General features: G+C 46.2%; 1 protein-coding gene across 1 annotated transcript in view; it reads left to right on the forward strand.

Moving 5' to 3' along the window:
• The window catches only part of ATXN1 (ataxin 1), a 373795-nt gene that overhangs the window by 344453 nt on the left and 13307 nt on the right, over positions 1–16035 (forward strand). Inside the window, exon 6 of the mRNA XM_074335193.1 lies at positions 3260–5321. Within this exon, the coding sequence (XP_074191294.1) occupies positions 3420–5321 (1902 nt within the window). The 5' untranslated portion in view covers positions 3260–3419. The remainder of the gene's footprint in view (positions 1–3259; positions 5322–16035) is intronic.

Here is a 16035-nt window from a genome sequence, read left to right on the forward strand (position 1 = left end):
TGTAATCATGTGTGGCCCCACGTCTTGAAGAAATCTTTCTGTTGTGACAGGGACATCCAACAGGTGAACTCCTCCCAGCTCAGCTGAACCATTGGTGTGTTTCAGCCCTGAGAAGGCAATTAGGGACTCAGAGGCCATTTGTCTGCAGCTAGAAATAGCCCCTAAAAACAGAAATCCTGCTCTTTTTTCTTCTTTTCTTTCTTGTCTCTTTCCCTCTCCTTTTCCCTACTGTACTTTTCCACCTTCATAATTTACCCCTTCCCTCTCTTCACTCCGATGAATAATTACCCAGTGTACCAGGGACCTGGTGGCGTACTGTGGCGCCCTCTGGTGGTTCACCGAAATACAGCAAGACACAATCCCTATTCTCACACTATTTCCCCCTGCTGGGAGATACACAGGCAATACAGAGAGATAATGGAGCACAGAGAGGGGGTACACGCCCCAGAATTAGAACCTTGTCTCCTCCAAGATGCACTCTTAAGTAGGAGACATGGTCCTTCTAAGTATAGGAGGAGGATGGGTTGAAATTTTTATCAGTCTGGTCCCTACTCCCTCCAGTTCTGCATTAATCTTTGCATCCTTGATTTGTCATTATTATTATCCGGAAAAGACATCTATCAGTGGATAACTTTTCAAAAGAATACATTTGAATTTGTGGGTTAAGGTCGATATTAGTGGTCCATTAGCAGATCTGCCATAGAGTCCTACACAGAGATCTTAGGAGCCAACTAAGCCAGTGTTTCAAATAAACAGTGTGCATAAACCAAGGCACTATTTAGAACAAAGTCAGCATTCTTTTTCAAATTTACTAAAGCTGGGTTCTTGAAAAAGTACCTTCAGAGGGGTTTTCTAGTTTTGTATATTGTGCATTCAGTTGTACCGGCAATTTTACATTTGCATTGCTAATGGGCCTCTTTCTGAATGTGTTTGACATTTTGCTTGGCTTTGAAAGGGCTTTTCTGCTGCTGCTTTTTTTTCCCTAGAGCTGCCTTGGGCTAATTAACCTATTCCCTTACTGGCTGGGCCTACTATATGCAAATGTTCTCATTTCAGATTCTGACATACCACCACTCTTGGGTGAACATCATTAATGAAATCCTGTCGGGTTTTATTGGATCAGTGCTACTGTGGAACCAGTAGGGGGCGTATGGAAGGGTTGGCTTTGAGTAGCTCCACTTGACTTTTCTTGGCTAGTTGATATGGGAAGGTGGAAGCTTATACAGCTCTTTTTAAAGGATGACTCTTGAAATCTAAAGGTAAAAGATCATTATCAGTACTTTTTAAGTGGCCGAAAGGGGCCACTCTCTTTGATACTTCTGTAGTTTAATTTTATTCTGTCATGTTTTGAAAATAGCACTGTCATCATAATCGATTTGCAAGTATTGGGTGTAAATTATATGGTGCACTCTTTATAAGAAAAGGCTATACAGAACGCAGTTACCTGGGACTTGCAAAGGCAGGAGGTCAGGAAGGTAAATAAATGACATTACTCGTTTGACACATATTTCTTCAGCATTAATATTTTATATCTTTTTACTTTATTTTTTTGTTTCTGTCCCAGTTTTTAAAATGTCTCTTGTCATGTGAGAAATCCTATTATTATTGAAATGTCGTTTGATGTTGAGGCTGGGGAACTTTTGTGTCATTTGTCCTTTCATCTTGATGTTTGTTAATGATGTTGAAGCAAAACCAACAAGGGCCACTAAATCCTTGGCAAAAAATAAAAAAAATTACAGATTAGGTTGAGGAAGTGTAAACTCTATAAGAGAGATTTGGGGTAAACTGGTGTTTGGAGGGGAGTGGTGGGGCTACAGAAAGAAAAAAGGAGCTGTGTTATAACAGGGATATTGCCGTTGTTTCAGGTAGACAAGCATCAGATGCTAAAGGCAGCTGCCTTATTTTGTTTGTTTTAAAATCAGGTCCTGGGTAGGAGAAATGCTGAAACCCCAAGGCCTGTGCCTCCCACCACCACACCTCACGGCTTCCGGGGATCACAGCGCGTGACACCGCGCATGTCTGTAGCTGCTGCCTGTAGGGGGCAGTCACATTTGCTGCTTGTTAGCCTGGTTCCTGTAGGTTCCATTGATGTTCTGCCTCTTGACAGGTGGGCATCTGTTTGCCCACACAATCATGCAGACTCGGAATTCAGTGGTTACTGAAGAGACTGAGATATGTGTCCATAAAAACTGGCTTTTGGCTCACTGTATGTTCTGGTCTAACTAAACGCACAAGTCTGATTAGTCTGATAGAGGTTTCATCTCTAAAGTTAATGGTGACCTGACTCTTTCCAAGGAGAAAGGGATAGGGGGGCGGTTATAAGGAAAAACATCAAAGCTTCTTAGGAAGGAAGAGGTAGGGATGAAACAAATGTGTAATCCATCATAAAAGAAACTTCAATGCACCTGCCCGATTATTGCATTTTTTAAAACTGTAACCATACTCATTTTTTAACTCTCACAGATTTCTTTTCTCTTTCTGTTACCATATGAGTGGCTGTACTGGGAATTCTTTGGAAACTTGTAGAGAACAGGATTATTTCTGGCTGCCTCTGCTGAGTTGGCATGTGTATGTTTTATGTGTGTTATGTGTGTGTGCGTGCGTGTGCACGTGTGTATGCATGTGTATATGTGTGTGCATGCATGTGTTAGGAAAGAGAATCATTGTAGAGTCAGGATGAGTCAGGTGAAATCTTTGAGCAGTGGCTCTGATAGATAAGATAGTGATTCAGAGATAATGTGCAAAGTCAGTACAGGGCTTTCAGGCTTAATCAGCTCCTCCCCAGGGCCCAGCTTTGAGGGCAGGGTCCACTGATGACGTTCACTGATGTCATCTCCCTGTGTGCTTCATTGAATTTCCCAGGAAGGTAAAGATGAGGTGAGGAATGGGACCAGAATTTCTGTAAAGGAAACTTAAATGCATTATCTGCCTCTAAAAGAAAAGAGGAAAAAGGCGAGAGGGTATTGAGAAACATGTCTTAAGGGGAGTTGTTACCTTTATTAAAAGGTACCTAACTTTAAGTTTTGACTTGCTCAGTGTCTTAATAATCTTCTTAATGTGCTATCCAACACAGCCAGGGTTTTACCTGCTTTAGTGCTGGGACTAGAATCAGTTTCTGGAATTTACATGGAAACCAGAGGCCTAGTTTTAGTCGTGCTGAGGATGTTCTTTTCTGTTGCTGATATCTTGATTTCCTTTCCCTCCTTCTCTTTCTCCTCCTTTTCCTTCCCCCCTGTCACTACCCTCTTCCTTTTCCCAGATTCCAGAGCTGCTGCTGGCGGATCGCACCCACGGGGAGATGATTCCTCATGAAGAGCCTGGATCCCCTACAGAAATCAAATGTGACTTTCCATTTATCAGACTAAAATCAGAACCAGCCAGACAGTGAAACAGTCACCGTGGAAGGGGGACGGCGAAAAATGAAATCCAACCAAGAGCGGAGCAACGAATGCCTGCCTCCCAAGAAGCGCGAGATCCCTGCCACCAGCCGGCCTTCGGAGGAGAAGGTCACGGTCCTGCCCAGTGACAACCACCGGGCGGAGGGCGTGGCATGGCTCCCAGGCAACCCTGGTGCGCGAGGCCACGGGGGCGGGAGGCGTGGCCCAGCGGGGACTTCAGTGGAGCTTGGTTTACAGCAGGGAATAGGTTTACACAAAGCGCTGTCCACGGGGCTGGACTACTCCCCACCCAGCGCACCCAGGTCTGTCCCGGCGACCACCACGCTGCCCACGGTGTACCCTCCCCCGCAGTCAGGGACTCCGGTGTCGCCTGTGCAGTACGCTCACCTGCCGCACACTTTCCAGTTCATTGGGTCCCCCCAGTACAGCGGGCCCTACGCAGGATTCATCCCTTCACAGCTCATCTCCCCAACGGCCAGCCCAGTCACCAGTGCAGTGGCCTCTGCCGCGGGGGCCACCACTCCATCCCAGCGCTCCCAGCTGGAGGCCTATTCCACTCTGCTGGCCAACATGGGCAGTCTGAGCCAAGCCTCAGGACACAAGGCTGAGCAGCAGCAGCAGCAGCACTTAGGCAGGACTCCGGGGCTCATCGCGCCAGGGTCCCCACCACCCACCCAGCAGAACCAGTACGTCCACATTGCCAGCTCTCCACAGAACGCCGGGCGCACGGCCTCTCCGCCAGCCATCCCCGTCCACCTCCACCCCCACCAGACGATGATCCCACACACGCTCACCCTGGGGCCTTCCCCTCAGGTCGTAGTGCAATACACTGACTCTGGCAGCCACTTTGTTACTCGGGAGGCCACCAAGAAAGCTGAGAGCAGCAGGCTGCAGCAGGCCATGCAGGCCAAGGAGATCCTGAACGGGGAGATGGAGAAGGGCCGGAGGTACGGGGCTCCCACCTCAGCAGACCTGGGCCTGGTGAAGGCCAGCAGCAAGCCAGCTCCTCACCCGTACGAGTCCCGGCACGTGGTCGTCCACCCTGGCCCCGCCGACTATGGCGCTCGGGACTCCTCAGGGGTCCGCGCCTCTGTGATGGTCCTGCCCAACAGCAACACACCCACAGCTGACTCGGAAGTGCAGCAGGTCACGCACCGCGAGGCCTCGCCCTCCACCCTCAACGACAAAGGTGGCCTGCATTTAGGGAAGCCCGGGCACCGATCCTACGCGCTCTCACCCCAACAGGCTCTGGGCCCCGAAGGCGTGAAGGCCGCCTCCGTTGCCACGCTGTCACCCCACACTGTCATTCAGACCACACATAGTGCTTCGGAGCCACTCCCAGTTGGGCTGCCAGCCACGGCCTTCTACACGGGGACTCAGCCGCCTGTCATCGGGTACCTGAGCAGCCAGCAACAAGCGATCACATACGCGGGCAGCCTGCCCCAGCACCTGGTCATCCCGGGCACCCAGCCCCTGCTCATTCCGGTTGGCAGTGCTGACGTGGAGGGGTCAGGAGCAGCCTCTGCGATAGTCACCTCGTCGCCCCAGTTTGCAGCAGTGCCTCACACGTTCGTCACCACCGCCCTTCCCAAGAGCGAGAACTTCAGCCCAGAGGCCCTGGTCACCCAGGCCGCCTACCCGGCCATGGTGCAGGCACAGATCCACCTGCCCGTGGTGCAGTCCGTGGCCTCCCCAGCGGTGCCCCCCCCCACACTGCCCCCCTACTTCATGAAAGGCTCCATCATCCAATTGGCCAATGGGGAGCTGAAGAAGGTGGAGGACTTGAAAACCGAAGACTTCATCCAGAGTGCAGAGATCAGCAACGACCTGAAAATCGACTCCAGCACCGTGGAGAGGATTGAGGAGAGCCACAGCCCGGGCGTCGCTGTGATCCAGTTCGCCGTCGGGGAGCACCGGGCACAGGTAATGTTCGCCCAGGTCACACAGATGAGGGGACACCCCACCACACGCCTTCATCATTTCCTGGCTAGATGAACTTCTTCCAGGAGGCAGACTTGTCCGAGCTGTGGGGAAAATTAAAGGTTTTCATTTATGCCTAGGCTTTAGACTCCGAAGCTTTCCCAGCCATGTTCTCTAAGAGAAGTAAGCCCAGTGCTCCAAGACGTCTGCTACTTGTAGTGAACTAACTTCTCTGCATCTAGAGTGGGGCTAGTCAGGTACCATCCTCAGGACAATTTAAGAAAATCATCACTTAAGTTATGTTCTGTGGTTCAGATGGGAACCTGATTGAGAAAGGCTGCAGAGTTTAAGGTCCTTCTAAAAAAGAACCATTCTGCCCTTTTTTTTCCATCAGGAAAAGACAGTACTGGTCCAGTGAGGACATTAGATGCCCAGAGTCACCACATCCCATATCAACACCTGTGTTATAAAATTCAGGTTTTGTTATTATTTAGATATGGCAAGATGGACAGATGAGGAGACAACAACCATTGAAAACATACCCTGTTTCCCCAAAAATAAGACCTAGCCGGACCATCAGCTCTAATGCGTCTTTTGGAGCAAAAATTAATATAAGACCCAGTATTATATTATATTATATTATATTATATTATATTATATTATATTATATTATATTATATTATATTGTAAGACCTGGTCTTATTTTAACATAAGACCAGGTCTTATATGTTATATTATAAGACCCGGGTCTTATATTAATTTTTATATTATGCTATATTATAAAACTGGGTCTTACATTAATTTTTGCTCCAAAAGATGCATTAGAGCTGATGGTCCGGCTGGGTCTTGTTTTCGGGGGAACACGGTAGTTTATTATACTCACAGATCACACGAGGGGACACACCATGCAGGATGACACGGGGAAGCACCAGGGTCAGTCAGGAGGAAGAGGGAGTGAGGAGAAATCATGGGCAAGAACCTTAATTGTGGTTTCTGTGGGGAGGAATGGGTGAAGTAGGGTAAGCAGGTTTAGGATTGGCTAGTGAGAGTAGTTTCAGTGGGCTCTGTCCCTAGTTGTCTGGTACCTGCCATGAGGTGAGTAGGGCGGTGGGGCAGTGGCCTGGAGTATGGGAGCCTTTTAAGAGGAGGTGGTGGGCAGCTTGGGTGGGTGGTTTGCAGATGAAGATCACTTTCCCAGGAGAGTTGGTTGCTATCTCTAAGAATTAGCTGAGCCTGAGAGGGGCAGTCCCTCCGGAGTCAGCAAGGCCCCCAGATGTCAGAGCGTCAGAACACAGAAAATAAAAAGCATGCTTAATACAATCTGAGAAGTCAGGGCTATCGGATTGTACTCTCCTGGGCTTGTGGGTAAATAGAAACCCCGAGGGTCAGACGCAGCCCAACTGAGTCATGCTAAAAACTGGAACTATGATTAAGTCTCTTAATTTCCCTGGGCTCCTTCAATCCACCCTTTTCCAGTCTCTTGAATCTCTTGAACACATTTATTCCACAGCCCATTTATATGAAACAGCAACTTCATTGCCCAGGTTGCTTGAGTCAAACAGGTTTGGCCCTCAGGCTGGGAACTTTCCTGGCCTCTGAGAATATTTCCACCAGACATTTTGAAACACTCGGATGTGACAGCATCTCCTTCAAGTTGAAAAGGATCGTGTCTTAGCTGATAGTTGGGGCATTCACAGAAAATAAAACAAACAAAAAAGACCAACTAGTTAATAGTTTGAATTGTTTTAAGTATATTTTTAAACATCAAGTGAGGCGGAGGGGAATCCAATTTTCCACAGTCTTTTCCAGAACTTCCTGTAACTGACCGGATGTGGGATCTTGCACAACGTCAGGGGGCTTCCATTGCCAAGAGCTCTTAGCCCCAAATACTTTTATTTTTTATGGTGAGATGTCACTAGGTTTAGAGTCTTTGGTAAAGACCAAGAAAGATTTTTCAAAGTTCTGATTCAGAAAAAGAGCAAAAGTCAGGATTTTTTTTTTATTATTACCATCAGGATTTAGGACTCACTACCCATCTGTAGTTGCTGCTTGCTCTAGTCTCCCTACATGGATTGGGGTGGATCCTAGAAGGAAGGGGAAAAAAAGTTCCCTTTAGCAAAGTTTTCTTTTAACAGACCCCAGGCGAAGCATGGAAAATAAACAAGAATGAAAAGTAAATGTGGTTTTTTGGTACTTTTTTTAATCCTTAAAGCATTAGTGTGCCCAGAATTAGGCATGGAGAGAGGTGTGATTTTTGAAATGCTACTGGTTCCTTACCAACATCTCTTTCAACTTGAGAATAAAGAGCAGCTCTAGCTGTGGGCTGCATCTCCAAGGCCTTAGCAGCCTCTGAGACCAGAGCTCACAGGCCTCTTTAGGTTTCAAATGGACTTGGCAGGTCTTAGAAAGGAAGCGTCTCTGTGTGTTTTCCCTGCTTGATACTTTGCAGAATGAACGCTTAAATGATAGAGAAATTGGCTTCCAGGCCAAGTCTCATTTCCTTCCCGTAGGCAGACCACTAGTCTCTTTGCTGACAGCCAAGGTGCAAATTAGAAGGTAGAATATTTGTCACAGCCTGTTTGCAGGCCTGTCAGGGCGGCCCCTTGTGGCCGTGCTGCATGCTGGGAAGGGCTTCTGCAAAGTCTGGTGAGAGGGCTGTGGTAGGAACAAAGTGCAAGGCGCTGACACAACCAATGATTTGTCACTTTACCGAGAAGCCTATCAGAAACAAGCAGACATCATCATAGCGAAAATACTCCACCAGCTGTGTTTGCCACAAGTGACAGGAACAGAATCAGTGGAGAATCAGAGAGAGAAAGCAAGAGGGGAAGAGGAGATGGGAGGGAGAGAGAGAACTAATATCTGGATTCAATTTACGTTCCAAGGACGGAGTGCTTCCCTCTGTGATTCGTGTCCCTGGGAGGAGCTTTCTCCCCTGGCCTGAAGAATCAGTCTATGTCTTATCTCCTGGTTGGAAATCGCTAACACTCACACCCACGGGGAGATTAGAAATGTGCAAATTGTTTAACTTAATTAGCAAAATCACAAATTTGATTAGGGAAATTGTGGGAGAAGGGCTAGGTTTGGCACAACAGATGGCTTTATGACTCTGGGCATAAAGCCTACATGAAAGGAGAACCACAGAGAAGCTTGACCTCATAAAACCTACTGTGGACTTCCCAGTGAAGGCAGCATGGTGTGGAGAAAGCCATGAGCCTGGCTTCCAGTCTGCCACTAGACGAGTTGTTCCACCTCTCAGAGCTGCCGTTTTTCTTACCTCCAGACAGGCAAATGACTCATACCTGGTAATACCTTGGGCCTCCTTGTTTTGTCATCTTTTGCTTTCATTCCTGCCTTGCAGAATAGTCCTTGTGAAATTTACCAGCATTGGCTACCAAAACCCAGCAGGGGCCATAAAGGGAACCTTCACTGACCACATGCTAATGATCCACACGGAGACCGAGCGGGAACCAAAGCCAACCTGTATAAAACAGAGGGTTTTTGTTTTGTTTTTTTATTTTTAATTTTGGTGATTATTTTTAAGGAGCTGAAGCTCTAATTATTATTGTGTAAAGACGCCTCCAATGTTGTTTCCAGCTGAAGCTCCAGACGAGGCTGTGTAAGAGAAAAATGCTTTCCCATATTCGTCACCATGCCCGTGGCTTTGCCATACCCAGTGCAGCATTTCTCTGCACCCCAGGGCTCCCACCCCAGATGCTGTGGGAAACCAATAGGAGTTCCAGGTGTAGTCCCTTCCGACTGTTTGCTCCACACAAAGCCTCTTTGTGGCCACTCTGCAGTCTCTTTCTCTTCTGGTGAAGGGCAGGCAGCACATCCCACCCCAGGAGGGAAAGAGTCACTACTTTCCTCAGCCATCTTCTCAGCCTTGGTGATTCTGGTGGAGAGTCCCAACAGACAGCAGAATGACTTCCTTGGGCCTCACTCCCAAGCAGAATCCACTTCGTATTCTCCAAGTTTGTATGTCTGTGGCAAGTACAAGGGATCCTGGGTAAGAGCATGAATGCAGGCAACATAAGAGGGTGGGACATCACCTAGTTGGGTAGGAAGCAGGTTAGATGGTAGGAAAATGCGGGACTGGGGCCCAAATGACCTAAGTCTAGATCTATCCTCCACCATTTGATAGCACTGGGTCCTTATGCAAGTCATTTACAAATCACTGCATGAATAATTTATCCTGCAAGTCCTGTCTAAACCTTCCGTTCTTGCATACATAGTGAGAATTATCAGGGTTGTAAGAATTAAAGAAAATGCATTCAAAGGAACCGACACAATATGTAGCACATGGTAGGCCCTTGACAATGTTAGTTTCCTTTCCCTGCTTCACTTAGGTGGCTTTGGCCCTGAGAAGGGAAACGGTTAGCTTCTGAAAAATAAATAAAAGGCTCTAAAAATAATGTATGGAATGAGAGACAGTCTAGAAAAGCCTAGAAAGAAGGCTGAACTTTTCCAATGAGTGCAATCAGCCATTTTTACCCTGCCTATATTCCTGTGGCACATTCCTCTGAATGGCCCAGGAGCAGCCATACTGTGCATGCTGTGGTTTTCTGAGCGTGAGCTGAACAGGAGGGATGGATTGGTAGTCTCGCCTTCCACATCAGTAAGAGGACCGTCGCGGAGACGGGTTCACAGGCCTCTACGCAGTCTCTTTCCTCTTCTGGTGGAGACTACCTCTGGGAGAGCCCTGCCCAGGATAGCCCTACCTGGGGGGCCTGCGGCTTCCATCTGGCAAACAATATTCTGTCTGTGAGCAGCCTCCCCATCCCTATCTCATGCTCCCCAGGCCTCAACTTTTCTGAAAACTACACAAAATTTGCTTAGTAAAATGTTAGTGAATTTTATTTGTAAAGTGCTCTTGGGTGACACTTTTCTTGGAGTCCTTCTTTCCTAACTGCCAAGCTCCTTATGTTCGTAGGGCTGTCTGTCGCTTCCCAGATCCTCCCTCAGTGACTGCTTCCCTTTACCTCTTTGGTGACTGCTTAATATGCAGTGCCATTTCCTCCTCCCGACTGTCCTGGTGTGTGTGTGTGCGCGCGCATACACTTGTACGGCATGTTATAATGATGTGCTTACTGCACGTTTACCAATGGCTTTTCTTTCATTCCACTGTTTTTTAATTTGACTGCTGTGTTCTGTGAGTCATCAGTGGCAGCGTTATGCATTTAATGGATTAGCTGCTGCCTAAAAATAGCCAAAGCCCTCATGCAAGCAGCACATAAGCCTGTATAGTCCCTTAGCAGCCAAGGCAAACCCACGTGCCAGCGTTTCACATGCAGGGAGGGCCTGGTGGAAATGAACCCTAATGTATCAAAAAAGAGATGGTGACTGCTCTGTGCACAAAGCCCAACGCGGGCCTGTGGTCCAGTTGGTGATAACCCTACTCTCAGTTCTAATGCCAGAAAATCTCTAGCGGCAAAACAGTATCAGACCACATTGTGTGTGTGTGTGTGTGTGTGTGTGTGTGTGTGCCCCTCCCAAAGAAAAAAATGAAGATAACTGTCCTTTAGCTTTTGTGTGATACGAGCCCCCTAACACACTGATCTTACATGAATTATTGAAGCAGGTTCTCTTGGACCACTGTTGCTTACAGCTTTTTCAAAGTAAACATTGTTGTTTAACATACCTTTAGGTTTACCAAAAACCTGAGCAGGAAGTACACAGAGTACCCAGACACACACAGTTTTCCCCATTACTAAAATCTTTCATTTGTGTCGCATACTTGTTACAATTGATGAGCCAATATGGCACATTGTTATTAACTAAATTTGTCCTATACATTGTGTGGATTTCGACAAATGTATAATGTCATGTGTCCAGCGTTACAGTATCATACAAAATAGGTTCACCACCCAAAAATATCCTTTATGCTTCACCTACTTGGATTCCCCACCACCCTATACCCCGTCCCAAAGCCCTGGCAAACGCTGATCTTTTTACGTCTCTATGTTTCTGCCTTTTCCAGAATGTCATATAGCTGAACTCATACAGCATATAGCCTGTTCAGACTGGACGCTTCTTTCACTTGGCAATATAGTCATTTAAGTTTCCTCCATGTCTTTCTGTGGTTTTGATAGCTCTTTAGCACTGAACAATGTTGTTCTTTAAGCACACATTTTAAGACCCCAAAGGAGGAGGGCAAATGGGAATGGAATCTGTGTGCCTGAGAGCTGCCCCGGGTGCCTGTTGAGCAAGTCCTACCCGGGCCTCCCCACAATGGCAGCTCTGGGACAATGTGTGAGAAGAACCCAACTTGTCATTTGGGGAATTTGTGTTTGGAAGTATCTCTGCAGTAGGATGTGGGCTTTACTGAACCCTGAAAACACTTCCACCAAGGGTTGAGTCAGGCTTAGCGTGAACGTGATTAAATGTCTTAATCAAAACACTCACAGATATCCTTCGCCTCTGCCGAAGAGCTGTGACTGTTGTTATTAATGATCCTTAAATACTGGCATAAGTGGTGTCTTGCTAAGCCCCTTAATCATCGCTCCAGAGTTTTCTGATGTTCTTGGTGTTGAGCATATACTCATGTAAACCGGCCTGCAATGCAAGGAAAGCAGACTGGCTTTTCTCTACAGGTAAAACAGGATCAAGAATTTCACTTGCACACCAAGTTAGATATTCCCAATTTAATAGTTTCACTGGAAGCAAGACGTACGCAGTCTGACAATTAAGTTCGCGAACTTGTCGCAATGATGTTGCTAACTTTTTTGATATCAGAGGGATTATTCATTATGAATTTTTACCAACTGGACAAACAGTTAACCAAGTTTACTATTTGGAAGTGCTGAAAAGACTGCATGAAAAAGTTAAATGACCTGAACTTTCACCAACAATTCATGGCTCTTGCATCACGACAATGCACCAGCTCACACAGCACTGTCTGTGAGGGAGTGTTTAGCCAGTAAACAAATAATTGTATTGGAACACCCTCCCTACTCATGTGATCTGGCCCCCAGTGACTTCTTTCTTTACCCAAAGATAAAGGAAATATTGAAAGGAAGACATTTTGATGACATTCAGGACATCAAGGGTAATACGACAACAGCTCTGATGGCCATTCCAGAAAAAGAGTTCCGAAATTGCTTTGAAGGGTGGACTAGGTGCTGGTGTCAGGGCATAGCTTCCCAAGGGAAGTACTTTGGAGGTGACTATGGTGATATTCAGCCGTGAGGTATGTAGCACTTTTTCTAGGATGAGTTCGAGAACTTAATTGTCAGACCTCATAGTCACTGAAACCCAGTTTCTGAGCAATGTCATTGCTCCCGGATACAGACAGAGTTGGGATAGTATCAAGCAAAAATATTTTGTCAAACAGATGCCCTTCACATTTGTGAAAACAAGGATTCTTGTGAAGGAAATGGGAGACATTTAAACAACAGACGTTTTGTTTCTTTATATCTTGTTTTTAGTGATATGTACATATGTGTGTATATAGACATAACACCAATCTAAGATTGAAATATACAATCAAACAGCGTAAATATGTGTATATGCATACAGTGTTTAGATACAATAGTTACTGACTAAGTAGTTAAAGGAATTTTTTTGAACCTACACACAGAAGAGCAAAGAAAGATCAAAAATCAGTCATTAAGCAAACCAGAAAAGTGACTCTGAATAAATAAGAATCAGCCCAGATGTGTTGTCTTAACTGTTCCTCCGTCCTGAATAGAAGTTGGAGGTGACAGTTTTAGAGGAGCTGGTTTGTGGGGATGGAGAGAGGGAGGGGTAGGCAGATTTCTCATGGGCTCAGGGGTGAGCAGGTGGGTGTGTCTGCAGCAGCAGGAGAATGGCGGGGGGGAGTGGAGGAGGAGGAGAAGTGATCTGCCCCGAAAAAGAGAGGTACTGGCTACAAGGCATCCAGAGATGAAAGACAGACGGGCTTCAAGCTGACATAAGGACACAGGCTATTCATGCTCACATTTCATCCTACAAACCGCTTAAAGTATTTGGAAAAGGATGTATTTATGGGATGAAAAAATGGGCTATGTTGAGCTGCCAGGAATTATATAACATGCTTGGGTTTGATATGGTACTGCCCCCAGGAGTATATGTTCATTGGGGTTTAATCAGAGACCATTTGAACTCCCCACATGATCATAAATGAATTAATGATTGTTAGCACAGCTGAAATAGCACAAGGGAACCTCAAGAATGGAGAGGAGTCATGATGGGCCCAGCGTCTGACGGGAATGCTGAGTAAGGCCACTGCGGCTCAGCCCCGGGCGCTGCCTGCTGGGGGTGAGCCGGACGGGGAAGGCACTGCTCCTCTCCCTGGGAGGACTGCATGCCCAATTTAGTCCTGGCTGGTGAAAAGAAACAAGGACAGGCAGAGCCTCTCAGCATCTAAACATTGACCTCTGTTGGCCAGTTGTGCCGTTGCAGTGTTTTTACAGACGGAAAGCAAACACAGAACTAGTCCTTCTTTCAGATTTGTACTGAGTACCTGTCATATGCCAGGAAGTATCCTAGACTCTGGGGCTAGAAGGATAAGCAAAACAGATAATATCTAAGACCTCACGGAGCGTACAGTCTCGTGGGAGTTTGAAGGAAGAGGTAAAACAGACAAATAAGTTAAAAAAAAATGCATCAAAAGATAATAAGTGCTATGGGGAAAAAACAAAGCCGCATAGAAGGGGTAGAGAAAATAAGGACGGGGTGGTATTGTAATAGGGTCATCAGTGGAGCTCTGTGAGAAGAGGAACAGGAGGTGACAGTGTACAGGACAGAAAGGATTCCAAATATAGGGAATAGTGGATGCACAGACCCAGAGTTGCAAGTGGAGTAAACGGACCAACAAGACCAGTGTCACTGCAGTGCGGTGAGTAGGGAGTAGCATGCAGACCACAATGGACTTGTTCACGGAGGCTTTTTCTCCCAGTCAGAAGCTGGCTTGGCCAGGACTGTGGTGGTAGAGGCAGTGAAAAATGGTATCATTCTAGATATGTTTGGAAGAGAGAACCAATAGGATTGGCTTTGTGACTTGGATGAGCGTGCGATGAGAGAAAGAGCCAAGTAAAGCGTTGTGGGGACAGCCAGGAGTGCAGTTCCCAGGCTCTCGACCTCACGTAGAAAGGTGCTCACTTGGGTAGTAAATGGCCATCAACTGTGATTGGATGCCCATCAGCTGTGGCTAGTTGGCCGTCAACTGTAACCAACAAGCCATTAGCCACTAATATAACTGCTGTGGCTACGCTAGCAGCAAAATGGGGGCTAGCAAGAAAAATGGGGGCCAGCAAGAAGATGGTGGCTGAGCTAGCAAGCGCAGATTGCAGTTAGCACAGCGGGTTGCAGCTAGCAAGTGGTGTTGGTTGGTTGACAGAAAGCAGATGGCAGGTTGCAGATCATGTGGCTCCTGCTTCCTGTGTCTCCAACTCAGCCTCCAGGGAGAATATAGTGACATGACTCCTGAATCTATGGCTCCATGGGTGTTCCTTTTTGGCCTCACCTTATCCTGCGTTCTTGTGTCGGGAGCAGGAGTTGAGACCCCACATGACACAGCTGCATAACAAGCGTGATTCTCAGGCCCTTGACCTGAACCTCTGGGAGAATGGGGTGCCATTCATGGAGATGATAAGAACATCAGAGGTGCCTGTGGGTGGGGCATATCAGCAGGTCCGTTTTGGATACCATTACATTTGAGTTACCAATAGATATCCAAGTGGACATCATCAAATAACATGGTGGCCAGTATCCAGATGTGCCCTTGTGAAGTTACTTGTTCTGCATGCATGTTCTGTCTCCCCATTGAATCAAGAACTGGGTCTTAAACAATAGGGACCCTTCTACAGTCCCTAACGCTTAGCAGGTGCTCAATATTACTTATTGAACTTGATTACAGCTGCAAAACCTGGAGTATGAACACTTGATCAATAACACTGGGAAGCTCTCAGATCCATACAAGAGACCACATGTGTCTCAAATTAAAAGAATTCACAGACTTATTTTTCCAGCTTAAAGTAACATCATGTCACAAAATCCCACCAGCGTTGTTTCATGTCCAAAACAGTCCCCATTGGCATTGGCAACGTGTTCTGAGGTAGATAAGGCTTCCCTCCAAGGGACTTTCAAGCAGACAGACTTAACCATATAGATTCTCACTGCAAAATCCCCTCTTCGAATTTAATCCTTCATTAACTGTTAATGATCAGTTAACCTTTAAGAATGATTATGTCTCTGACAAACCTAATTATAAACTAAAAACGGATTTGTTATGAATACTTTAGAGTGCTTATCTGAGACATGTGCAGTGAGAGTTTAACTTTCACCAAAGAAAGGGAAAAACTTACTTTAGTTTACATATGTGCAGACCAAAAACTGTGCATTATCTAAGATAATTCAGGCTACATAATTAGAAAAGAGGAAAATATCTGAGGATAAATATTAGCGAGGATAAATAATTAATGAGGACAAAAATAACATTTGGCATGAGCTATCCAGTACGCCGCGTACAATAATCTTTGGCTCCTAATTTGTGTAGACACACCTGAGGGTGTGTAGTATGACATCTCTTCCCAGGAAGGCAGAGCTCCTTTGAGGGGAGACAAAGACAGAATTTAGGAGGAAGGGAGCAAAGGCATGCCTTTGAAGTGATGGAATAGATTTTCCCAAGCTATTTAGGTTAAATAAATTCCACTGTTATCAGCTCTTTTTAGTGTGTATTTTAAATATTCTCTCCCCTCATCACTTTTTGTTTTTT

The sequence above is a fragment of the Rhinolophus sinicus genome, linkage group LG06, assembly GCF_036562045.2.
Source record: "Rhinolophus sinicus isolate RSC01 linkage group LG06, ASM3656204v1, whole genome shotgun sequence".
Lineage (NCBI taxonomy): Eukaryota > Metazoa > Chordata > Mammalia > Chiroptera > Rhinolophidae > Rhinolophus > Rhinolophus sinicus.